Source organism: Echinops telfairi, unplaced genomic scaffold, assembly GCF_000313985.2.
Source record: "Echinops telfairi isolate 266 unplaced genomic scaffold, ASM31398v2 ScPeMD7_11;HRSCAF=52, whole genome shotgun sequence".
NCBI classification, from domain to species: domain Eukaryota; kingdom Metazoa; phylum Chordata; class Mammalia; order Afrosoricida; family Tenrecidae; genus Echinops; species Echinops telfairi.
In genome coordinates, this window is record NW_022103908.1 from 33,564,694 (window position 1) to 33,591,827 (window position 27,134).

The 27,134-nt window shown below is 47.1% G+C and overlaps 1 protein-coding gene and 1 pseudogene across 1 annotated transcript in view; one reads left to right on the forward strand and one right to left on the reverse strand.

The window, feature by feature from the left end:
• Positions 1-15,989, reverse strand: part of OLFM4 (olfactomedin 4) — a 30,042-nt gene extending 14,053 nt beyond the window's left edge. The window contains exons 1-3 of the mRNA XM_013005974.1: positions 15,977-15,989; positions 13,375-13,586; positions 5,069-5,224 (exon numbers count right to left, since the gene is read on the reverse strand). Of these exons, the coding sequence (XP_012861428.1) occupies positions 5,069-5,224; positions 13,375-13,586; positions 15,977-15,989 (381 nt within the window). The remainder of the gene's footprint in view (positions 1-5,068; positions 5,225-13,374; positions 13,587-15,976) is intronic.
• Positions 15,990-17,161: 1,172 nt separating this feature from the next.
• LOC101654825 lies at positions 17,162-20,148 on the forward strand (annotated as a pseudogene).
• Positions 20,149-27,134: the final 6,986 nt, after the last annotated feature.

Here is a 27,134-nt window from a genome sequence, read left to right on the forward strand (position 1 = left end):
ACCCTCCGCCCTCCAGGAACATTCCGGTGGCACATGGCAGCTATTGTTCTACCCCAAAAGGTGACCCTTTCAAGGTCATCTCTGCTACATAAACCTTGGCTCTGCCAAAGGCTCACGGAACGCCCAGGGGGCACTGGAATTTGCTACCTAGCAGGATGTGAGGGGCCCCTGTCTTCATGTGAAGCACCTCTCAAGAGAGAGCTTGCCCACCTCGGCTGCTGCAAACGGCTGACGCGCTAGGCTGCGAATGCAAAGGTTGGCGGTTTGAGTCCACCCAGGGGGGGAACCTCAGACAACAGGCTGGGGATTTACTTCGGAAAAACCTACCATTAGAAATCCTAAAGCGCGTCGTTCCACTCAGACACACAGGGGTCACATGAGCCACGCTGACTCTACAGCAATTGGTTTAAAGGTCTGTTGGGGGGGAGGGAGACAGGGGAGGGAGCTCAAAGATGTTTCCATTTGACATTTAAAGGAATGCTCAATAACATCCTGGAACTCGGGAATCATCCATGAGGCCGTGGAGGCGAGAAGGAGCTTGGAGAAGGGCCAGCGAGACTTCAGTGTGAGCCGCACTCCATTAAGCAGATGATTCAGCTGAGCCCTTCCCCTGGGCAGGGGCTGTGGGCCATGCTGAGCCTGTGCCGCCTCAGCAGTGGTGGCTCAACCTCCCAGAGAGCTGGAGCAAGAATGTGGGTCTAAGCCTGAGGGAGCGCATCTCTCCCCGTCTCAACATATTCACCACGAAGCACCGTGTCAGTAAAAGTCTGAACACTAGAGAATTAGTGCCTCTCTGCTTGCTCTCCAACATTTGCGTGTGCTCAGAATGCGCTTCGCCAGTCATTGGTGCATTCGAGGACCATGGCTTGTTTGGGGTTTGTTCTTGTGGTGGGGCAGGGGGACAGTTCCTTTGACTAACTGTGGTCTTGTGATAAACAAGGGAGTAGCACAGCTGGCGACGGAACTAAAGAACTTGCCTGGTCCCGTTTATACCCATCTTTCAACCTGTGATGCTAACCACGGCCAGCTTACAAGAAATAAGTAAATGTACTTCAGAACATGCTCTGCAGTCCCCAGATAGCTTTAATAAATGGATACAAAGGTAAGCCAGCCTGGAAGTCATCATCCAAACACAGGGACATGCTGGGAAAGCCATGTGGCTGGTGGGGTTCTGGTGTTAGACTCCGTGGGCAAACCAGTGCCTTTCTCGAAGTCTCAGTTTCCCTCGGGGAACCAGGGGGAAGAGGAGCAAGCTTGCGAGATCATTGCAACCGCAGGAGACCGGCCACGCGACGAGCCCATCCTCCCTCACGGTGGTTGACATGGTTGTTGTGGAGCCCATTCCAAACCGTGGTATGCAGAGCAGAACCCTCCAGGGAGCTTCCAAGGCCCAGGAGGAGACCACCAGGCCTGTCTTCTGAGGAGCCTGGGGATTGGGTGGTGGGGGGTGCTTTGGGGAGGGTGTTGAACCACCAGCCTCTTATCTATTGGGTTCTTAACAATTTGTGCCCCTCACAACTCCTGCCAGCACAATCTCAAACCAACTCACGACTGTTGAGTCGCGTCCAACTCAATCTATAGAGAGTTTCTAAGGCTGAAAGCTTTGTGGGAGCAGACAGCCTCATTTTGCTCCCACAGGGTAGCTGGTAGGTTTGAACTGCTGACCTTGCTGTTAGTCGTCTACTGCTTACCTCACAGGGCCACCAGGGCTTCTTGCCAAACATAATAGATGCCCTATACATTACAACAATTATAGACAGTGAAGTCAGTGTTTTTCAATCTGGCTTTTTTAATATATTATATTTCACTGCACCCAACCATTGCTCCATCAGCGCTGCGGATCCCCTGGCCCCAATGCCACCCAGGCTGCCCCCGCCCTCTCTGGTATGAGGGTCTGCTTGTAAATGGGTGGTATTAAACAGCCTGCCCCCAAGTCCACGAGTCTCCAGGGAAAGAGAAACCTGAGCTTTTGTGCAGACCCCTCTCTAAGTATAATCAAAAGCGAGCAGATCATAAACAACAGAAAAGTCTAAACGGCGTTCAGCCTCGGATGCAAAGGCAGCTCCTCGTCTTCCCTGCAAACTGACACATAATAAATCAGCAGAAGGCAGTCAGAAACCCTTCCTACTGGTCTACCCAAAGCAGGCAGTCCCCCAGCCTCGAGATAAATGGTGATTTCCAAGGCCATCCAGGGACAGCTACAATAATTCACCTGGAAATCCAAAAGCCCTCCACTAAAGAGATATCTTGGGCTTTGAGGGCATTACTGACCTGCTGCATCTCTTCTGGGGACTTGCCTGGGGTGGGGGTGGGGCAGAAAACAACATGGCCAAGAGAAACAAGAACTGGATGATTACGAAGACCCAAACGTTCATCCGCCTGAACCAGCCAGGGGACATGTGACCTTGGGAAAATCCCTTCACTTTTACCAACCCCCAGGTTTCCCACCCCTAAAATGGGAGAGAAAATCCCTGGCCTATTTGCCTTGAAGGCTGCTTGCAAGCAGACCGGAGCTGGAAGCATTTGGAAGCTGGGACTACTGTGATTGCTGCTGTCACTCGTCACGCCAACCCCATTCTGCGAAGCTCAGAGAGCCAGTTTCTTTCCCCATCCTCTATGGCAAATTGATCTAGCACCAACTGCTGACTTGTGGAGACGTAAGCCTTTCCCTCCCTTCTTTGGGCTTCTTCCCTGCCGACCGTGAGCCCGCAGATACTGCCCCCCTGGCCCCCTGACAGGACCGGAATGAAATGTCCCAAGGCCACAAACCTGCCAAGCTGCATAAGGAGCACTGGTGGAGCAGTGGTTAAATACTCAGCTGCTAGTCGAAAAGGTCAGCGGTTCGGACACACCAGCCACTCCCCAGGAAAAAGATGTCACAGGCAGATTCCATAAAGATTTGCAGCCTCAGAAGCGGTCCCGTGGGACGGTTCTACCTTGTCTTGTCAGAATCAGCTTGATGGCAGCGGGGTCTGGCCAAGCAGCATGCTGCCCGGGAGCAGGTGGGGTTTCCTACTGCCCTGTGCACGCATGCCCACAGGCAAGGAAGACAGGCAGTCTCTGATTTCCAAGCAAATGACTCTGTGCGGATCTTTACCTAGGAGTCTCTTCCACTTGCCATGTTTTTATGCATAACTTCTTATCTCTACTTGATTATGCTGAAATAAGACTATGAATATTAATGGGTGGAATTTATAATTTAGCACGGTGCCTTCTCTGCTGATTAATTCAAGGACATTTTATTTCTGAAGCAGCTGCGTTCCTGGAGTCGTCAAACACCTTTTCCTGGACGTTCACCTGAACTGAAGACTGTTCAGCTCCCAGGTCAAGTTGAAAGCAGGGTCTGGCCTCACAGTCATCTTTGTCTCAAAGGATAAGTGTCCTGGGCATGGAGGTGGCTGGGCTGAAACCTCAGGAAAACGGGCTTTGCATCTTGCAGGAGAGCCAGAGCCGCCCGCACATGCACGGCCTTGTACTAAATAATGCATGATGTGATTATAGCTGTGCTTGGACTTCACCTGGGCAGAAAACGGAAGCGTCCCTAATTGATTTCTGACTTGACTGAGCAGGTGGAAGGGGTCAGCCCTGCACCACTGAGTCACATTGCCCCAGCCAGCGCAGAGAAAGGCGAACCTTGTAGGTGAACTCCAGCTGGTTAGAGGAAAGCAGGTGAGCACAGGGCTGAGACAGGGTGTTGACCAAATTCTTTCCAGAATGAGTGGCCTACAGGCAAAGTCCAAAGCAAGCTCCCAGGGCAAGCTTCCACGTTGGTCTCATGCTAGAGACAACTGTGCAACGTTCGCACTGAGGCCATCGCAAGCAATGGCCCAGAAAGGGGTGGGGGTGGGACAAAAGGGGCGAGAAAGGTGGCATGAGAAGATAAGAGGAAGTGAAAGGAAAAGAGGGAGGGCAAGAACAAGAGAAGGAAAATGTTGGAAGGAGTGATGGAGGAGCAGGGGGCATTGGTAAAGTGGTGGTGAGGCACTCGGCGGCTAGCTGAAAGGTCACCAGTTTGGATCGACCAGCTGCTCCCTGGGAGAAAGAGGTGGCTGTCCACTTCTGCAAAGACTCAGCCTTGGACACGCGAAGGGCCCATCCTACTGCGTTACTATGGATTAGGACCTATGTCACAGCAATGGGTTTGGAGGAGGGGAAGGAACGGGGGCTGGACAAATGTAAGACAAAATGGTCAAGCGTCTGGGGTTAGAAAGAAGAATTAAGAAGGCTGGGTGCAAAAAGATTCGGAGGGACGGACGGGCCGAGGGTGGAGAGAAGGAGATAAATAGGGCATCCAAGCTGGACTAGGAATCAGAAGGAAAGGAGAAAGAGAAGAGGGATTTGGACACAAGGAGGCAGGGAGAGAGGAAGTAAGTGAAAGAAAAGGTAGAGGGGAAACCAACAGACAGAGAGACAGAAACACAACCAAAGCTGCAGGGGTGAGGCTTGCTGGGAGAACGAGAGGCCAGAGCCCTGTGATATGGAAGTGAGCGCATCCATTTCTTCCCGGGTTCTCCTTTGCCCTGCTCCAAGAGCTCCTTAAGGTGCTCAGGACCAATAATGAGAGCAGCCAGACCAGGAAGAGAAGGGGAACGTGGGGGAGAAAGGGGGAACCGATCACAATGATCGACATATAACCCCCTCCCAGGGGGACAGACAACAGAAAAGTGGGTGAAGGGAGACAGTGGTCAGTGTAAGACATGAAAATATAGATATAAATTATCAAGGGTTCATGAGTGAGGAGGGGGAAATGAGCTCATACCAAGGGCTCAAGTAGAAAGAAAATATTTTGAAAATGATGGCAACATATGGACAAAGGTGCTTGACACAATGGGCATATGTATGGATTGTGATAAGAGCTGTATGAGCCCCCAGTAAAATGATTCTTTTAAAGGCGCATACAAATAAAAGATTCACTGCAAAAGAAACTCAGACGCTTCCCAGGGATAGAAACGGGCTGCCTTTGATGAGATGGAGGAGGGGCTGCTTGTAACGTGCTGGGGGCGGGAGAGGGCTGTTTTGTCTGTTCATTTCTGTCTAGATCATGTTTAAAGAGAAAGAAAATGCTTACTTGAGAGAGTTCTTTCTGGAACTTCTCGGAGAGTGTGTGAGCTGTGAACTCCAGCTGCTCCAATCTGTCAGCAGGAAAGGTGGTGTCTGGCAGGAGGACGGAGCACTGGCAGGTCCCGTGATGATCCAGGGAGCCGTTGAAATTGGAAAATGGCTGTAAATGAAAATAAATTCAACGTCAATCCTAAGCTGGGACGTGTGGTCTGGGGCATGTGGAGTAGCAAATATCAGCTTGTCATAAGAGCGCTGGTTTTGCCTTTAACTGTGGCCAAGTAGGCTCCCAATCAGGGTGACCCGAGGCACAACGGTGCCATCTCCAGGATCGGTTACAACTGAGACCGCTGTGACCCACGGGACTTTGATTGGCTGGCTTTCAGAAGTAAGTGGCCAGGTCTGTCCTCGTGGTCCATGTTGGTCAAGATGCTCTACTGAAACCTGGTCAGCACCCTAGCAACCAATAGGAAAGCTACCACTGACAGATGGGGAGTGGCCGTGCAGGACGTGCACTGGCCAAACAAGGAAACCAGGGGTCCACATGGAAGAGCTCTTCATGAAGCCACCACTGTTTCCATGACAGTGCTTAGAGGCAAGTAAGTGGTAGTGGTGGTGGGGGTGGTGCATAAATAAATGAAAATACTACAGTAGCCATGTTGTCACCAGTAGTGCCTGCATAGCATTTAGCCCCATTTTCACCTGTTTGACTAAGCCACTATGTTGGCAGCCTTTATCTAAAGGAAAATCCTTCATTCTTGATCAGTCTGTAAAGAAATGAGTACTGTCTCTGTGTAAAGAAAGTCTTCCTATGCCTGGAGGTGCACACAGTCCAGTGCTTTACTCCTCAAACCACCCTGTGTGTGGCTCCCCTGGGGGCAATCTGACCATCTACTCCCTAAAAGAGGTCAGGCTAGGTGATCCGTGGGGCAGTTCTGTTCTGCTAGAAGAAACTGACTCAATACCGCTTAACAATAGCAACCACCTGTGTGGAATTCAAGCAAAGACTCGTGTCCAGAGACCAGAAGAACTAGACAGTGCCCAGCTACCACTACCAGCTATTCTAATTGGGGTCCCAACAGATGTGCCCTGATAGATCAGGAGAGAATCATGCAATTGAATTCAAATTCTTACAAGGCCCAACTCACTGGACCAACTGAGACTAGAGGACTCCCTGAGACTATTGTCCTGAAATATTCTTTAAACCTGGCACCCAAACTCATCTTGTGGTGAAATAAGAGATTGGCATGCAACATAAAGGCATACCACATAAACCCATGAATACAATTCTCTATTTTAAAAGTTTAAAAGCAAACTATATGATGACACCCAAAGCCAACAAGTTCTCTAAAGCAAACATGAGAGGAAAAGACTGGGAAGAGAAGATCCAGAAGGAAGTTACAGAGATTATTGGCATGTGGTGAAAAGTATACCTGGTGCTGCTGGATAATTGATGTGGAAATTGTCAAATAGGCATCTGGTTTGTTGTGTAAGCTTTCACCCCCCCCCAAAAAAAAAATAAAAGAAAAAATTAAAAGAAAAGACACAATGGGAGTTTTGGGTTTTAATTCCCACTCTCTGACTTGATAGACGTGAACCTGCTTCAGGGTCAGTTTCCCTTCCTATGAAATAAAGACAACCTACTTCTGAGTTTTGTCCTGAGGATTAAATGAGTGATGTAGGTACCTGTATTAGTCTAGGTACTTTGGAGAAACAAATCCACAGCAACTCACGTATAAGAGAGAGTTTTATGCAAAGAAAATGTGCATCACGAAAACATCCCAACCCAATGCTGCCCAAGCCCACAAGTCCAACATTAACCCATACCCAACACCAGTCCACAAAATCCTTCACCTCACAAAACAGAGGCAATAATGCCGACTGCAGGAGGAAAGCTGAGTCAGTGAACGCGTAAGCATCTCAGCACGGGCAGGGGTCTCCACACGGCTGCTCCAGCACCCAGGGCTGCATCGGGATAGGTCCAGGTGGCTTCTCCTTGGGGATGTCTTGTAGGAAGTCCATCTTGCAAGCTGAAGCAGGGAACTGCTAAGGCAGCTGCACCCGATACAACCATCACAAAACAAGAGACCCGAGAACTAGAAAGGCGAGGCTTCACCACCCATTTATCCCTCCGCCTTTCAACCAGCACCACATGTGATTATCGGCCAGGCTGGCACAATTAACTAACTCAGTACCTAATAAATGTCATTTTCTCTTTCCTTCTGCTGCCCCGTATGCCTTCTGTTTAGCCCACCCCCAACCCAGTTCCTCCAGCAGGAAAGAGGAAACCACCAAGAGTGTGGATTACGATGGAAATGTATAATGCACATTGATACTCATTTTTCATAAGGGAAATTGGATAAATATGATCCTACACCCTGGAAAGGTTAGAACCAAACCATTCATTTGAAAGACACTGACCATTTTACGAGTTTGAAGGCTCTGTAGACTTTTTTTTTTAATAAAAGTTTTCCAGTTTACCACTTGCTGGAAGGCCATTTCAGAATAGTTGCTGTTTCTTTAAGATATTCAGCCTCACACTTTGGTGCTGCTGCATATTTTAACATGACAGGTTGGAAAGATCCTGCGTTTCTTTTGTCCCCTCTGAACTTCCCCAAGGGGATACTGCCACAATGAATTTTGTATATTATTATGATGATTTCTCCTACTTCCTTACAGAGGAACCATTGGCAGCCACCTGGGTGTTCCTTTCAACGATCTCATCTGATGGCCAGCCCACAGCTCACCACGTGGGGCATCAGCCTGAAGGGTCTGAGTGAGAGGACCAAGGGGCCAACAGTGGTTGGCAGCATTTGAAGAGACTCGGGACTCCTTTAAAGTTCAGGGGGTCAGCCAGCTGCAATTGAGGCTGTAAGCTCTCCACACACGCCCACCTTCACGACTCCTGAACAAGATGGAACTAGGTGCTTCTCTGCCAGCTGTGATCAACTCGATGCGAATGCATGGCGACCCCTGTGTGTCATGGTAGAACGGTACCCAGAGGGTTCTCAACAGCTGTGATCTTTTGGAGGGTGACCGCCAGGATCTTCTTCTCTGTGGCACGTCTCACTCACTCCCTCACGGCCATCAAGCCGGGTCTGACTCACAACAACCTTCCAGGACAGAGTGGAACTGCCCCATAGGCTTCTGGGGCTGTAAATCCTTATGTGGAGTAGTGGGTTTACACATGGATCTGATCACCACAAGGTCAATAAGGGAAAAATTAGGCTTTCTGCTCCGATGAAGATTTACAATCTCGAAAACTCACAGGGGCAACTCTATTCTGCCCTCCAGGGTTGCTGTGAGTCAGACTCAACTTGATGGCAGCGAGTTTGGGGAAATATTCGTGGGAGCAGAAAGCCTCAATTGTCTGCCATGGGGCAGCTGGTGGGTTCAAACTGCTGACCTGATGGTTAGCAGCCCAACATGTTAATGCACTGCACCACCAAGGCTCAGCGAGGCACCTCTGGGTAGATTCAGTCTACAACCATTCAGTTACTAGCTAAATCCAGGGACCCCCTAGATGCTTCTATGATCAAGACTTATTCCATCATCGGCCTCTGAGCCATTGAGACTTTCAGCAATTAGGTTGCTTTTTAATTTAACCTATGTTTCAAAATGAACAGAAATACAGAGAAACATATATACATATACATAGGTACCCAATACAATCTATTTCAGGCAAATTCTTGCCATTGACCTCAGTTTTCCTTTCTAATCCCACCTCCACACCTGCAGGAATTGGGGTGTAAGGAGAAATAAAAACACATTTATGTTTGCTGAACCAGAGTGGGGCGTGGGACAGGAAGGGTCTTGGCCTGGGATGATAGAAAAGATGCCAAGACTCCAGCCCATGCACACCAGGGCCACCATACCATGGACTTTTGAAGACATAGCTTAAGATAACAACTTTTTATGAGGAAAAAACCTTCCACTGCATGTTGTCAAAAAGCAAAAATACCTAATTCGGTGTTATGGGAGTTGATTCCAATTCAAAGCAACCCCATAGAACAGAGTCCATGGGTGCTGGCACTATAATCTTTCAGGAAGCAGACTGCCACTGTCCTTCTCCCTCCGGCCAGCTGGTGGGTTCTAAGTGCCAGCCTTCTGGTGGGCGGCCAGATGCTTGGCCACTGCACTGGCAGGGCTCGTTTGTGTGCATAGAAACCATAAAAGCGACTGTCCTGTACTTGATTCTATCTCAGAGTTAGTCGATAGGACAGAGGAGAACTCCTCCTTAGGGGGTCCCAAGGTGGCACATTTTTATGGGAGCCGATAGTCTAGTCTCTGTCTGGTGGAGCCTGGTAGATTTGAACAACCAACTTCAAGGTTAGCAACCAGACACTTAATTACACTTCCAGGGCTCGTTGCATTTTGAGAAAAGCAAAAGAACGCAACACACTACCATCAAGTCGATGCAGACCCTTCTGAGAGGAAGGCTAGTCAGATGGACAAGAGAGGGCTGGGTCATTCTCAGAGTTCTCTGAAAAGTTCTGTCAACTTAGAAAAAAACAATGGCTCTCATCACACAGTCTCTAGACAATCAGCTAGGAACTAGTAGCTAACCACTTTTCATCCTGAAGTTCACCTGAAAGGCAGGCACATAATTAGGAGCCCTGCTGACAGTCATTCCACCAGCTTCTATTGAGCATCACCATCACGATGCCGTGGACACCCCAGCTTCCATCCTGCTTATCATCGGCCCAGCGTGCTCAGCTGACACCAAAATGGTCCATAAGTTTGATCAGTGTCTCCCATTAGAGATATTTCTGCTCTTCACATTCAAAGACAATGAAGCTAATGGTGATGGGTCTCTCTCTGCGGTGAATGCTTAAACTCGGCGGGTGTGTAACAGGGGCACTGGGAGACTAAAACAAGTGCTTGTCCCCTTGGCCAGTGGAAGGGTATGTGAGCCCCGCTTTGTGGAGGGCAAACAGCATCCTCAACAAGACAGTCTCCACTGGTAGATCCACACTCACTCGGCAGGTATTCAATTAACATTTACTGATATCTACAACATGACTGGCCACCAGGTGATTCAGGCCTATTGTCATTCTGAAAGCCCTGATTTTTCCCCACAAAGCCGGATGGCAAAAGCACCTGTCTGTGGTTCTGAGTCAGCCAGTCGCTATGTGAGGCACAGCATTTAGCTGCTCCTCCGGCCAAGAGCCGAGAGCAACATTTGCAGCAAGGAGACTCCTCCGAGCGCCACAGCAGAAGGTGCGACTCACATTTGTGATTTAAAATTGCAATTGGCTCTAATTAGCAGCCAGGCCTAAGTGCCTGCAAAGATTCAAGGCATAAAATAATGGTACTCAACATTTCAAAGTACAGAAAATGATACGTTTGGAACTTGCTCGATGACAGTTATAAAGGGGTTTCCACTACTTTCCAAAGGGCTCATCAAACTGACAGCCAGGCCCAGCAAATTGGGTTTATAGTAGAAGTGACACCTAGTCCGTTATGTAAAGAAAAAAGGAAAAAAGAAGTAGCAGTTGTGATACTGACTCACCAGAAGGCAAGAAGTCAACGAGGAAGGAGACGAACGCCTACGAGCACAATGTAACTACCCTTTCAGATCTCCTTGTAAAGATGTATCCTCTTAGCCGCCAGTAGGCACTTTTGATTTCTCTGTTTCTAGACTTAGGTCTGATTGTTTGTTATTTTAGCCACTGACCTCATCCAAAGTGCTGCTTTCCAATTGGTGAAGAAGATTGGGCTTCGTCATAATTATTATTGCTAACCACCATTTAAAATGAAAGATAATTGATTCTAATCATTACCAGAAATCATCATTTCATATCACTGAGTAAAATAACTGTGGTAGTTACACAACTTTATGTCAACTTGATACATAAGAAAGAAGGAGGGGAGTCCAGCTTGTCAATCAGGTCACAGCCTGGTGATGCCTCCTTGTGGGTGTGGCCTTCTCATGAGGATCCTGGGAGTTTCCTCTCTTCCTCCTCACTTTCACCTTCCAGTTGACAAGTCACATGGAGCCACGCTGATGGCAGCCAGAGCCCTGGAGATGCATCCACTGCCACTGGACTTCCAGGACGTTCTACCCACCAGCCTGTCATCCTCCTGCATTTGGCATCATTGCATGTGCTGTGTGACCCTAAAGAGGAATTTATGGTCTAATATTGGACTTATAGGCTATTGGACTTGATCTGCTCTGGGCTGGGATGTTTTATTGATGCATAATTACTTCTTGATATAAAGTTCTCATATATACATATATATATATGAGTGTCTATGGATTTGTTTCTCTAGTCCCCACAATAACATATCTGATTTTTGGCTATAGAGAACCCCTCTGCATATATTTATGGTTCTCAAAACTTTCTCCTGTTAAACATTAACCCTTTTTTGAAAAATACAGAAAGCTGCAGATAGAGCGATGGTGAAGAGCACGGGCCAATGAAGTTTGCCCCACTACTTGTCAGTCTAGTAAGCTCGGCCATGGCGCCACTGCTCTGAACTTGTTTGCATATTGCTAAAATGGGACCATCCATTTGACCTAACCTCTCCGAGTTAAATAACATAAACGCTATTATGTACTTAACCTTCTCCTAGCATTTATTAGGCACTTGATGAACACGGCAACTGCTGTTTCTATCTGGGACCACAAATAAGAAAACCAGAGAAAGAAACAAATAGAACATTTTTTCCCCTCTATCTCCATGCACCTGGCTTTCAGACACAGTCATGTCAACTGTTCCCTAGAGGTGCGAATGACCAGAGAGGAGCAGATGTCTGAGGTTTGATCCGGAGGAGACACGCCCCACCCAGGATGATCTACAGACTCCTGCAGAACAAGCGAACGGAGACAGATGCGAGGTGAGGAATTCCTTCTTGCCTCCTGTCACCTCTTCCATGCAGATTTCTAGCTCTGGAAAGGAGACCCCAAAAGAGAGATCCATCACCCAGGATGGGGGTTCACTCAGCCTTCTGGTTGTGTGGTCTTTATAGAGCGTGGTTGTTTATTTCATTTCTCTGTTACTCTGAACTGGAAATGACTCTAAGAGAGAGAGTTAGCATTTCAGGAAAACCAAAAGGTTGTTCAAAATCACCGGTTGCTCCTGGGGAGAAAGATAACGTTTCTACTCTCATAAAGGGTTATAGCCTTGGAAACTCATAGGGGCAGTTCTCCCTTGTCCTTTAGGGTCACTGAGTTAGAATTAGAATCAACTCAATGGCAGTGCATAAGTCATGCTGATGTTGTCACAAGCTTTCGAGTCTACTCTGACTCATATAGGCCTAGAAGACAGGACAGAGCTGCCCCACCAGGTTTCCTAGGCTGTGGCATAGTGGTCCCACATTTAGCTACTAAATGCAAGGTCAGCAGTTCAAAACCACTGGATGCTCCATGGGAGGAAAACGGGCTTTCTACTCCCTTAAAGAGTTATAGTCTCGGAAACCCACAGGGGCCATTCTATCCTGTCTAATAGGGTTGCAATAAATTGGTATTGATTGACCAGATAGTAGTGAGTCTGTTTTTTGTTTTGGTTTAATCTTTACAGTAGCAGGTCACCAGGTCTTTTCTTGGGTGGACAAGCTGATGGATTCGAACCATCAGTCTTTGAGTTAGCAGCCTAGCCACTTAACCACTGCACCATGGACACCAATGACTCCAGAACCAAGAGCTCCTCTCCCTCCTCAACTCCCTGAATGGAGTCTCCCACCCTTGGAGGGTGGTCCTTCAGGATTCCCGGTCCCAGTGGGCTAGATCCACCAATGAATGGCACAGCAGGCCTGGAGGCTCCTTCCCTGCCTACATGGGAGAAGAGCTTTGGGAAAACGCCTGAGGTTTCCTTAGGTCTGTGTCTTTGTTTTGAATCAGGGGGGTGGGGGGGGGCAGACACCTGGACTTTTACAGGCCATGCCTTTTCTCACGGCCGGCTGAGACTGAGAAGCTCTTCCCAGAGAGCTTCTCTCCTGAGAGCCCCCAGCTAGAGAATGGATAGGATCAGCTAGGGTGCGCTTGCGTTTCCCAATGATGCAATTATTTCATCCAGGTTTTCATTGCTTTCCAGAAGCACCTAGTGTTAACGCAAGGAGTTGTAAATCTTTTAGAGTGCCCAGACCTAGTCTTCCATGAAATTATATTCATGAGCCAAAAAAATAATGAGCACATCGGGGAGTGGGGGGAACAGTGCTCACCTGGGTTGGAGTGTCAAGACCACCTTCAGGATGAAGGATGCGAGAGCCACTGCCCGAGCTGGAGCCACCTATTCTGCTACCCGAGCTGTAGCTTCCTCCTCCATAGCTGGAGCCACCTCCTCTGCCGCCCGAGCTGGAGCTTCCTCCTCCATAGCTGGAGCCACCTCCGGAGCCAAAGCCGCCACTGTGGCTGGAGCCAGCCCTGGAGCTAGAACTGGAGCCTCCTAGGAAAATGCCGCCCCCGCCTCCGCCTCCGGAGCTAGAGCTGTCACCGAACCTAGAGCTGCCTCCTGAACTGAAGTTGGCCCTGGAGTCATAAGGCTCCACATCCCCTACAGCCAGGCTGAGGAGGCAAAGAAGGCCAACTAGGGAGAGGAGATGGGGTCTCATCTTGCCCCAGAGGCTGAATTCACTGGTTTCTGCACAGATCCTCAGCCTTCTTATAGTCACCAGTGGGGATTTCCCGTCCTCCAATCTACAGGGAAAGAGGAAGTCACTGGGGGCGTGTGAGCAAACCCCCCCACAAGAGGTTCAGAACACCCAGGAACCTGAGTCACGTCCTCACCTTGTCACCGGCCCCACTCTGTGAACTTCCCCTACATCCGGGTACCACCTGCCAAATATTAACTCTAATGTGTGTTCTCAAGGCCCAGTGTCTGGTTTCCCCCTTGGTACACTTCCTGAGGGAGCCCGGATCAAAGTAGTCTTTGTGGATAAAGGAGACCTGAGGCACCAGAGGAAAAGGCCACCATCAGTCCTTAGCCCAGAAACCACTTGCCCTATTCTCCCCTAGTTTAAGGAACGCAGAGACCCGGGCTCCGGTCGGGTGCAGGGGAAGTGCGAGCTGTCTGAAGCTCCCCTTTTCCATCCCTACCTGCATGGGAGTGTCTGATCTGTCCCCTGTAGTGTCTGCTGCAGTGATTTGCTCTCAAAAACCCCCCTCCGAGGCATTTTATCTCAGTTGACAAAGTCCAGATCCAACTCGACAGCTACCACTAGTCTGATCCAAACAAATGACTCGGGTGTGTGTTGGTCCACCGGGCACCTAGATGCTCCACACCGAGCAGGGTCTCCACCTGACCTCCAACCCGCAGAGCCTGCATGAGCTGCCAGCCTTCTACAGCCCCAGCCTGGCTTTTCTGGAGCCAGCGCCCATTTGCCCCTCTCCAGCACCTCAAACTCTGCTGTAAAGTGGAAAACACGAATTGGTCCGAAAATGCAAAACCAACTCAGGCACTCAGCCCCTGTCACTCCCCCCCACCGCCCCGTCACCCTAAGATATTTCTCTGCCTGCCACAAGAGACGCTCTAAAGACCTAGTCCGAAAGGGGTCTTTCACAGCTTCGTCTCAGGAGCTCCCAGACTCACGGAATACAACACAGGGAGAAACCCTGGGGGCACATGGAAGAGAAGAGGGGATACAAATGGATGAACAGAGGGTAAGATGGAGACTAGATGCGGGGAGAAAGGACGGTGTCTTTCCCGTGTGCCCACATGAGCTTGTACCCAGGCTCCAGAGCCTAATCCCGCCCTTGGGTTGAGAAAGTGATTTGGAAGTCCACCCCGCCCCCGCAACCCCACCTCCACCTGCCCTGCCAACTCATCCAGCCTCCCCCCCTACATCAGCCTCCCCACCGACATCACCCTTCCCCATCCACGTCAGCCTCCCTAATTTTAGGAACAACATTGGCCCAGCCATTCAACTGTGCTTGCCCCCTTCACCCAGCCCTGACATCTCCCGAAACACCCTTGTCTTGATAGCTACAGGCGAAGACTGGCAGCCATGAGATTTTGTCCTTGGCTTTGGTAGGCAGCAGAAGGGAGAGGGCCATGGTGATAAGAGGTAGGGAGAAAGGCGTGTCTCTGCAGACCCCGACCCACAGCATTCCACTCAGAACCAGAAGCTCTGTGTGAGGTTTCTGGAGACAACACGGTGGACCGCGGCAAGGGCACTCTGCGTGGTGGACTCAAGGTCAGGGACAGGTGGCCGGCACATTGTCACCTGCTAGGAGGGGGCGTGGGGGCGTGCACATATATTGAAGCCCCATCTTGCAAACTGTGCCCTCGGAAGGACTGTCAGAATGCCTTTTCGAGTGGAAAGGTGCCCGGATAGTGCAGGGGGTTAAGCAGTGGGTTGCTAACAGAAGGGTCCGCGGCTGGAACCCACACGTGACTCCCTGGGAGACAGATGTGGCAATCTGCTTTCAAACTCGTCTCCCACCTCGGCAACCCTCCGGAGCCTTCTGCACTGTCCGCTAGGATGGCTGTGAGTCGGAATCGACTGGACAGCAGTGGGTTAGTTCGACATGTATTTTAAATACACATTTTTAGTGGCTTGTCTTGGTATAAGTCTGTCACAAATGTTGCGGGAGACCTACTAAAAATGTACTTGTCATCCAAAATTCTAATTGAAGCGAGTGTCTAGCAACCTTACTGTTGAAACCTGCTGGCTCTCCCCAGGTGGGGTATCATGAGACAGGAGGTGGGTTACAGAACCTGCATGAAGGTCACTGTCCCTGAGGGAAGCAACTCAGCCTTGGCCTCTTTGACCTCACGTTCTAACCATTCTGACACCCAGTCCAAAGCAGGGGGAAACAGAAGACCACGGTTTACCCTTCGTAACCTCAGAAGACACTAACCTTGAGTCTTCAGCCTCTCCCACCCTTGCGGCAGAATGAGGACCAGATGTCCTGCTCCCATTATTCTGAGTCTGAATGCGATGAATACGGATCTGGCGAGAAGCGCCTCTCTCCTACCTCTCATCACCATCGCCCTCTGCCGTGTGCTCGCCAAAGCAAAGGCCGAACGCTCATTTGCTGCTCGCCTCTGCTGGTGGTTATAATGAGCCTGCCTGTCTTCCCATCAAGGCCCTTGTCAGTGCCCTTGTGAGGATGAAAACTCTCAGTAACCATGGCAGCCAGTGGCTGTGACTACCTTTGGGCTTGCCTACGGTCCATCATTCAGAAGACTCCTAACCAGGGGTGTTACATTCCTGCGGGGATGGGCCAACAGTTCTCCCCAATACAAACAGGCTGCAGGCAGGAGAGCGCCCCCACTCTATGGTGTTTGCAAGCTGCTTGGTTCCTGTGTGCCTCTCCCTCAACTCCAGAAGAAAACTTTCATCCCTGAGGGAGCCTCACATGCACAAAAGCATTGGTGATGCCTCAGTAATGAGATTATTAATAATAATAGTTTGATCAGTTCCTCTGCAAATACCTCTGTCCTAGGAAACCACGAGCCTCCGGGTTATTTGACAGTCTCGGATGCAGGAGCAAATTGTCAATGCTGCAGAACAAACAGTGTATTATTTATAAAAATATGCTCAGGCACCGGCCTCCGTCCAGAGGAACAGGTCACTGAAATTCACTGAAGTCCTGCAGCATTCCTCACTGACAGCTGGAAGGGAAGTTCCCGTGTGGGGACTTCATTAGGAGAACTCCCTAAAGCTGTGCTTCTTAAAGAGTTGCCACACACCGGGTAGCTACCCAGACAGGTGCAACCTATCCTTTCATCCCTGCATCATTAAAAAAACTCAATGCCAAACATACTGTGGGGCTTTCAGAGGAGAATGCCTCTGGAGTCTCTGGGGGTGCAGACCAATAGAGGCTGGGTTTGCTCAGTGGGCAAACTGACCCGTCTCCTGCCCGCTCACTGCTCCCTCATCCCTCTCTTAGCAAGATCCATAAGCATATGTAAAAATAATGACCCCATGACACCATTCATGCAAACCCCCAAAGTGGGTCTTCAGAGAACAATGTGTGTGCGGCCCTACTGTGTGCCCCACACGCTAGTGGGACCAATGGTGAGTTACAAAGAAGGAGGCATCATCTTGCTATTGCCAATACCTAGTCCCTCAGGGGAGGCAGACCCTTTCAGGGAATAGACTAACAGGAAAAACAACAAATTGAACCTAAACCCAATTCCATGAATTCTGAGGGATGATGGGATTGAGTGTGGTGCCCAGCCCAAGTGGGTTAATGTGAAAAGAAATCACCAGGTGGCCAGCTTCTTGAGGATGGAGACCACGATCAGGCCTGCTTTGAATCTCCACTGTCAAGCCCGGCGCTTGGCACTTACCAAACACCAAATCCTCTATCGCTGAGTTGATTCTGACGCATAGCGATCCTAAATAGAGTTTCCAAGGAGCACTGGGTGGGTTTGAACTGCCAGTCTCACAGTTAGCAGTCCAACACTTACCCAACCCCATCACCAGGGCTCCTTCTGTGTGGCACTTGGCACTTGGTGCTCAGTAAATGTGCCCACTGGATGTTGCAGATTAGAGGAAGGTATGTAACAAATATGTGAGTCAATGAATGAGTTGTCTTTAGAAGAACAATGATGGGAATTCTACTTATTATTGGAGAAAACACTACATTTTAAAATTAGTGTTGTAGAAACAGTAGGATGTACTGAATTCTCTCCAGGGCCATGAAGACACCCATACCTTCCAACTCATGACGTCTGTAACAACCTAACAACTCTCCTTTGGATCAGAGGCCAGCAGGTTGCTCCTCAGCCTAATCTAAACTCCTACATCAACTCTAAGTCCCTAACCAGACCGCCTATCCAGAGTTACCTAGATCTAACCCACCATGGTCTAGAAGGCTCAAAGCCTATAGCACTGTGGTACCTTCATCAAGTATCTGCAGCAAAATCACCAATGGTGACAGAATGCAGAACCGAGTTAGTGAAAAACACCAATGAAAACTATTGCAAAGTTCTGTGCAAATTCTAAAAGGCAACTAGAAAATTATTAAAAGATTGTTGTTAGGTACTGTGGAATCAATCCTGACTCACAGCAACCTTTTAGGGGTAGACCTGCTTCATGGGGGTCTCTAGACTGTCATCCTTGAGAGCAGAAAAACAGGGTCTTTTCAACCTTAGAGTCACTGGGTAGATGAATGAACCACAACAGCACTGAGAAGTATTTCCTCACCAGTGCAGAGACAGGAAACATCCCACCAGTACCAGAAGTCAGAGGAACTCCGGAGAAACCAAATGACAGGCTTACCCCTAGAGCTTACAGGGTGGAGTCTGCACAGAGACCTGGGACCACCTATTCCACTTGATATCTCCCACCACTGCACCAAGGCATGCTTCATTTCATTCCCACATGAGCACCTCAGTTTTTCACACGCTGGGATATTGTAAATTGCCCGGTCACACCTCAAAGCCCGAGTAAGTTGCTCAAAAACCAGATGTGAAAGTGTTCCTGTTCCTGCTTATCTTGCTTATCATAAGTCCCTGTTTGCCTCACATCTAAACTTCCTGAGATAAAATGCTAAGGTTGTCAGCTCCCCCTATTTTCTCATCATTAGTTGCACTTCTCCAGCCACATGAATCTCTCCCTTGGAGAAAGAAAGAAATCATGACCACCTAGAAATTTGAAATGTGACCCCCTCAACCACTGTAACATTTTCAGGTTGAGCCCTGTCTCTTATGCTCCTCTTTCATATACTTCTCTGCCTAAATCTTATCCAACTCTCTGGGTAGCAGGATTCGACAGGTCAATGTAGTGAGAAGGGCAACGAGTTCAAAACACTGAGCAAGCGTATTGGATCTGCCACCTTGTGACCTGAGCAACGTTGGACACATGAGCAGAGTCGAATCAATTAGACCTGAGATTTTTCAATAGGGTGGTTTATACCTTCAATTGCCAAAAGAATGAACAAATTTATCTTAGAAAAAATATAATCAAACAGGGACATTGACTAGCTTATTTTGGACACGTTATCAGGAAAGAACAATCAGGAAGAAAAGGCATCATGTTTGGTAAAGCGGGCTGCCAACAAAAATGAAGAAAGCTTGCATTGACGTAGACTGATACAATGCTAGGTCAGAGCATGCCACCCATGATCATGAAGATAATCCAGGGATGGGCAATGTTTCCTTCTGTTAGACATTTAAGATCACCATGAGTTAACTAAGAACAACAGCCCCTAGGCCCCAAACCATCCTGAACATTTGAGGAAGCCCGCAAGAACTAGCATCCTGGAACAGAGCACTTTGCTGCTCTCTCAGAATCAATGGACACCAGAAAGTGGACAATCCTGCCCAAGGAAAAGCAGAATCCTCCAGTACTTCTCCCATGTTCTCAAAGTGCTGACCGAGGATGAGCTGGGGCCCCCAGAGAGGGGACATGCTCTTGCCCACCACAAGAGTACAATGCCCTTGGAAGCAATCACGACTGAAGTCTGACGGTGTTAGCTGTGTTCCAGCAGCTGAGACAGCACAGAAAGCACGATGCTGGCAGGCTCAGAGAGCCCTGCCATGATGGATTCATCCCTCAGCCGCTGGGGGCAGCCCTGCTGGTATCAGAAGCCAGGCATAGATGTGGATGACATCACTGAGGCCATGCTGCTGGAATCCTGCATCCACCGCCTGCTGGCGCTCTACTGCCGGGGGCAGCCCCCCTCCCTGAACCTGCTCCAACTCTTCCTCCAGACTTCCTATCAGACTGCGATGGGAAAGGCCCTGGACCTCATCACTGTCCCCTTCAAACCCATTGTCAAGTACAAGTCCCCTTTCTCCTCCTTTTACCTTCCTGTAGCTGCTGCCATGTATGTGGCGGGCATTGATGGGAGATAGGAAGGGGACGGTGCTGGAGAGGGGCGAGTTCTTTCAGATGCAGGAGGATTACCTGGACCTCTTCTGTGACCTCAGGGTGACAGGCAAGGTTGGTTGGCACTGACATCTAGGACAACAAATGAAGCTGGCTGGTGGCTCAGTATCTGCAGCGGGCCTCTCTGGAGCAGCGCCGGTGCTGCAGGAGAAGTATGGACAGAAGAAGGCAAAGCAGGTGGCCTGGGTGAAGGAAATGTTTGAAGAGATGGCACCGCTGGCTGTCTTCAAGCAGGGCGAGGAAGCCAGGCTCATTGAGCCATGTACCACCCCGCAGGAGGGGCTGACACACAAGATCCACAAGTAGAAAAAGTGACCTGGAGCCTGCAAGGGCAGGGAGGGGAGGTCTCAATAAATGATTGTTTAACCTTGTTACAAAAAAGAGAGAGAGAGACTGAACCATTGAAATGTGACTTCTTCAAAGTGAGATGGGTGGTGAGTTCAAGGCACCCTGGTGGCACAGATCAGTAAGCACCCGCAGTTAAACAAGAGACTGGCAGTTCAAGTCCACCCATTGTCTCCACGGGAGAAAAGCCCGGAGATTTGCTGCTGGACAAAACTACAGTCTAGAAAGCCCTATGCGGGCCACTTCGTCTCTATGAGTCACATGTGGTCACTGCGAGTCAAAGATCAACTCACCGGAACACAAGAGCTTTGTGAAAGAAAAGAATGTAAAATATATCATGAATCGTTACTGTATTGAGCACATACTGAAATAATAATATTTAAGGTATACTGAGTTAGATGAAATATTAAAATACGTTTCTTTTGGTTTACTTTTTCATGTGGTTACTAGGACGCTTGCAAAGGCGTAAGTGGCTTGAATAGGTGCATGCTTCAATTGCTCGGTGTAGCACTGGGGTGTACAGCTAGCTTAGCTGTGATGGAGAAGTTTCTAGAAGTTACCAAATGGCTCTTTCCACTCACAGGAGGTTAGCCAACCAGGTGGGTTGCTGTCATTGGATTTCAAATTTCACATTTCTTCATACGTGTCGAATGTTAGAGAAATCTGCTTTAAAGAGCCTCAAATTGAAATTAGAGATACTGTTCCTTCAAAAGCTTATTATCAGAGAGAAATGAGAAATAATTCAGAGCTATTTGGGACCAAAGTAAAGGAATCATGTCAGGAATGATCTCTAAAGGAGTGGTTACATGTAATTTGATTTGAGCCTACATTTAAAAATTAAGAGATTTCACATAAATTTTTCAATTTGGGGTTCCTCTTGTAGAGGGGGGAGGGTGAAAGCAGAGACCCACATTTCACATGGTATCAGTGGCTTCAAGCTGGGGTTCAGCTGCCTTCTTTAAAGGGCACATGTCATCCCAGTTGTCCACACGCCCACCATTTATGCCTAGCTTCATGCCTTCATTTATATGACCTTTATAGGCTTTTGGGAATGCAGCTCCTGTTCTTACAATGTCGACCTTGAAAAACCTCAGCGGCAAAGAACAATTTCTCAAAAACAGCAACAAAAATGTGGCAATTTGGAAATTGCATTTCCCCCATTTCATCAGAAGAACAGGAGGATGTATTACCAAGGATTACAAGATAAATTTAGATGTATGAATTCTGGCAAGGCATCAGAACACAATGAAGCAAAATTTTGAAACTGCTATTTAACTGGAACAAAATTTAATGAATCGTTTTAAATGAAGCAATAGCCAAACGTGTGCAAACATGATCACACAACTACCAAATAACTCATTCTTGTCTATGACCTTCTAAGCATAATTGAGTTTAGTAACTGAGTTACCCAGGATGGTCTTCACTTAACAACCCTTGCTTCACACAGCTAGGCTTGCTAGAATGCGCTGCCCACAGGGGTCTTTCCAAAAGAAAAATCCTATCCTTCTCAGCTAGACCCCTCGTTGGAAAAGTCTGAGGAATTTTAAGACAGTGGCAGCAAACCCTAAGACCGAGTGGAAGGCTTTCTTGGTGCAAGCTGTGTGCACCCATGAAGGCAGCTCAGACTACAGCCAGGATCACCGCCCCTGCTTCTGAGGACCTTTCATGTTGTGTTTCTTCTAATTGATTAGATAATCTATTCTAGAGGATGGAGAAAGAATTTCTTCAGAAGGTAAAATCCCCAAATAGGACTTGAAAGATTGTGATTGGTTACCATCTAAAAATGGACATCCACAGCATCAGGGGGGAAGAGGTACTCCTGAGACAATCACTGATAGCTGTCACCAATGTGAATTGAGCAGTGATCAACAACTGTTGGGGGACCTGAAGGACCAGTGATACTGTGATGACAGAGTGTTAGTTGTTGTTAGGTACTAGCTGGTTCTGACTCATAGCAAGCAAAGTTCCCACACAAGCAAGCACTGCCCAGTCCTCCACCATCCTTGCAGTCTTTTCTATGTTTGATCCCATTATTGCAGCCACTATCAATCCATCCCATTGAGGGTGTTATTTTTCACTTGCCCCTACTTGACCAAGTGAGATATCCTTCTCCTGAAGTTGGTTCCTCTGCCAACATGTACAAAGAATAACACTGGGAAGGCATTCCAGGACTGTACATAGGAGAATCCCAGCTGAAACTGAACAGACACCAAGAGGCAGTTGATTGAATGGAACAGAGGGATACTGCGTGGCTTAAATTAGCAAAGGAGTGAGTCTTCACCATGCTATCCGTAGGTTCTAGATGCATATGAGGCAATAGAAAAGGCTATGGCTTGGGTCAGGGGCACCTTAGTCCTCAAAGAGGCATCTATGCGCTTTTACACTTTAAATAAACCTTGTGCAACAGATATGCCTCATGAAATGTGTCCTTTTGCTTTCTGACTGCTGTTTCCATGAGCGTCGTTGTGGATCAGAATAAAATGAAATCCTAGACAACTTCAACCTTTGCTCCATCCGTCGTAATCCTACTTATTGGTCCAGATGTGACGATTTTACGTTCTTTATGTTGAGGTATTATTCATATTGAAGGAGATAGTCTTTGATCTTCATCGGTCAGTGTTTCAAATTTTCCTTGACTTCAGCAAGCAAGATTGTGGCATCCGCATATTGTAGGTCATTAATGAATCTTCCTTCAATCCGCTAACATGGTCTTCTTCAGAGTCCAGCGTCTCAGCACACAGATGGAGTAAGGATGCTGAGAGGCTACACACCGAACTCACAACTTCACTCCTTTGAAGCCAGGCAGCATCCGTGGTTCTGCACAAAGGACTGCCTTGTGGTCTGGGTGTAGCTTCAGCATGAACATAATTAAGTGCCCTGCATTCCCATTCTTCACCATGTCACACATATATTTTTCTTTATGATCCACACAAGCACTTCTGCATAGTCCATGAAACACAAATTATATTTTTCAGGTATTCTTTCCTTTCAGTAAAGAACCATCAACAATGATATCACTTGCTCCAAGTCCTCTTCTCAATTTAGCTTGAATGCCTGCGGAGGTATGGCTGCAACTGGTTTTTGGTCTTTAGTGTTCAATGCATCGAATCTATTATTGTGATAGTCTCTAAATTCTGGTGGAATAAATTCCAGAACATGCTTTGGTCCTTGGTGGCTTGCTTTAATTGTCTTCAGATTCAACTTGAACTTGTGTATGAGTAATTTATGATCTGTTCCACAGTTACTCCTGACCTTGTTCTGACAGATGATACTGTTTTTCCATCATCTCTTTGATGTAGTCTATTTGACTCCTGTGTATTCCATCCAACATGGTCGATGTGTACAGTCATCCTTTATGTTGTTGAAAAAGGTATTTGTAATAAATAAGTTGTTGGTCTTGCAAAATTTTATCATGTGTAATATAAGATATAATAATACTCTATAAACTATCAAGGGTCCATGGGGGAGTGGGGAGGAGGAAGGGAGGGGGAGGTGAAAAAAGGAAAATGAGCTGATTCCGGGAACCCAAGAGGAAAGCGAATTTTGGGAATAATGAGGGCAACAAATGTATAGATGTGTAGATGTATAGATGTGCTTTACACAATTGATCTATGTATTGTGATGATTTTATGTAAATTGATTTTTTTTAATTTATCATGTGATTGCCAATGTTGTTGGCGGCCATATTTTCCAACTTTCCCACTCCAATCATGAGTAATTATCAATGAATCTTTATTGCGTGTTCAATCAGCTTCAGACTGCAGAAGTTAGTAACAATCTTTTCAGCTTTTGCATTAGTAGTTGCATCATTTTGAACATCAGTTGTATTAACTGGTCTTCTTTGTAGACATATGGATATGAGCCTATCACTGACAGAATTTTACTTCAAGACACATCTTAAAATGTTCATTTTTAAACAAAGAATCCAACATGGTAGATCACATATGTGTCCAATTCAAAATGGCCAATGCACAACATTACAGTTCACTAATATCTAGTATAGCCATCTTTACATCTCTAGTTCATGTTTGATGGCTTCCAATGTTCCTAGATCCGTACTGTGTACAGTCTCTGTTCTGATTATTAATGGGTGATAGCTGCTGTTTCTTGTCATTTTGAGTCATACCACAACAGCAAATGATGGCCTGAAAGCTTTACTCCCTTCGTGTAATTGACATCCACTCTACTTTGAGGACGTAGCTCTTCCCAATGGTATTTTGTGTGCCCCACAACCAGGAGGGCTCATCTTCTGGAATATATCAGATAATGTTTCACTGAAATTCATAAGGTTTTTCAGTGGTTACTTTCAGAAGTGGTCTGTTTCTATTTAGTCTGGCTAAGTCTGAAAGCTCAGTTAAAATCTGTCCATCCTGGGTGACCCTGCTGGTATTTGAAACATCCGTGACTTAGCTTCCAGCAGTAGAGCAACACACAAGGCACCACAGTACAAAAAGTTGACAAACAAGTAGTAGAGAGACAAAAGCTCCTTTAATTTAATCTTGCCCTTAAGAATTTTGCACTCTGGTTGCTGTGTAATGACATTTTACAGTTTCAACCTGCCTTATAGAATGTAGGCCTTGCTGCTAAGAATTAAAATGTTGACTATTGCTTTGATGTGACCGTGAAAATTAGTATTTAATGAAAATGTTTCAGGAGTATTGCAAAATAAGTAAAACACTAACCTAAATTTTGTCTTAATTAATTGCTCAGTTACAACCTGCTGGCAACCAGACCATCCCTTAGTACATTCAAAAATTCCACAGCCTTTCTGAAGGAAATCTGGTGCCACGTAACAAAAGTACTTGGCTTTAACACTGAGAAGTTGGCGATTTTAGCCAGCCACCCCATGGGAGAAATATGTTGCAGCCTCATTCCATAAAGATTTACAGTTCTGCAAACCCTGTGGGGTGGTTCCACTCTGTCCTCACAGAGACACTAGGAGATGAAAATAGGCTATACTCAGCACCCCTGAGTCCAGCTCTGTAGGGAAAGCATTCCAGAGAAAAGCAAGTGTTAAGGCCCAACACAGGCATGTCTGCTAGAGCAGAATGGCACAGCCAGGAGTCTAAGAATGGTTGGCATGAATGAGGCATCAGCGAGCAGTCAATGAGGTCAGAGAGGGTGCGACTCTGCCAGTCCAGGCAATTAAGAGAAGCTGTGCTTTTATGCTGAGTAATGGGAGCCAGTGAGTAGAGGAGTGGCAGGACCTGATCTGTACTTTGAGAAGACGACTACGACAGCTCTCTGAGAACAGAATGCATTAGGCAAGAGCAGAAATGGGAAAACCAGTGTGGAGACCCCTGACCTGATCTAGACAGGAGACAATGGGGTTGAGAGAGGGTGACAGCAATGGAGACGTTGCAGCATGATCACATTCTGCATGAAATCTGGTATTAGAGATGACAACATTTGCTATAGGGTCAAGTGTATTAGCTATGGTTCTCCAGAAAGACAAAACTATTAGAAGATCCGATAGATGGATATTAAGGAATCAGCTCACATGATTGTGGGGGCAAGGCCAAAATCCATAGGTCAAGGAACAGCAGTTACGTGCCCCATATTGGTAGACCAGACAGGCTAGGATTTCCAACAGAGTATCCATGTTGTGGTCTTGAGATTGAATTACTTCTCTTCTTTAAAATCTCCTATTTGGCTCTTAGAGTCCTCAACTAATGGAGTGAGTCTCATTCATATTATTGAGGGTAGTGCCTTTGCCTGAATCAAGTGATTACAAATCTTAGTTACAGCAACAAAATATCTTCACCGTCAGAAGCATCTAGACTAGTGTTTGCCCAAACAGCCAAGGACCGTAGACTCTTCACATTGGCACCTAAAGTTAGTCCTTACCCAGGGAAGGCAAGAAAAGAATCAAGAGTGACCTTTGGCCTTAGAAAATGGAAAGATGCAGTTGCCACAAACTAAAATGCAGGAGAATACAGAAAAACAGTGTTTGGAGTTAAAGTCCAGGGTCACTTTGGAACTGTTATTTTTTATAAACTTTTCAGAAACCTGTTATGAGTTTAGTTGGGTTTCCTCATATGTGTGGAGATTCTAACTCCTCTATAGCTGTTGATGTAATCTAATATAATGTAATGTAATGTAATGATCTCCCGTAATGGAACCTAATGTAAGGGGACCAGCAGATATGATATCATATCAGCATAGGAGGATCCTACACATAACCACTTCTGATTTATATAAATATCAGAATAGACACAGAGACAGATGTCAGAGAAGACAGATACGTTTTAAGGATTACCCAGAACCAAGGACCCTCCATGACTGCTGGCAAAGGAGGAATAAATACAGCTGAGACCCAGATTAGGACTTTTAGCTCCAGAACTTTGAGAAAATAAATGTATGTTCTTAAATTCCATATGCTTCTAGTATTTGTATTATAGCAGTACCAGGAAGCTAAGATAGCATAAAGTTGAAATATTCTATTGGTAGTTGGATTAGTGTCTGGAGTTTAGAGAAGAAATAGGGGTTGGAGATAAATTTATAAGAATTGTTAGAGCATCAACGAAAGCTAAAACCATGAGACTCAGCGAAATCACCAATGAAATGGGTATAGATACAAAAGCCAAAAAAGAATCAATTACAGCCTTTCCAGCCATAAATCCTTATGTGATGTATCATAATTCTGGACTTATGCAAGTCTACCAAGAGACTGTAAACTTACTAGTGGCCATACCAAGAATTATAAAAGCAGCTGAAATAAGTATTAATCACGTATTTTAAATATGCCTGTGGCTATAATCTCATCTTGGAGGATGTTCTCCTATTACGGGAGTAGGGTGGGATGTAGCCTTAGTAGATGTAACCTTTTCAGAGATGTGACGTAAGTCTCTATCCTTGGTTTTCCTTGTGGATATGGTCTGCTGAAGGATTAAAGTCATACCTCCAGCACGGTCATTCCTCTGTGTATAAGAGCCATCTCAGAAGCA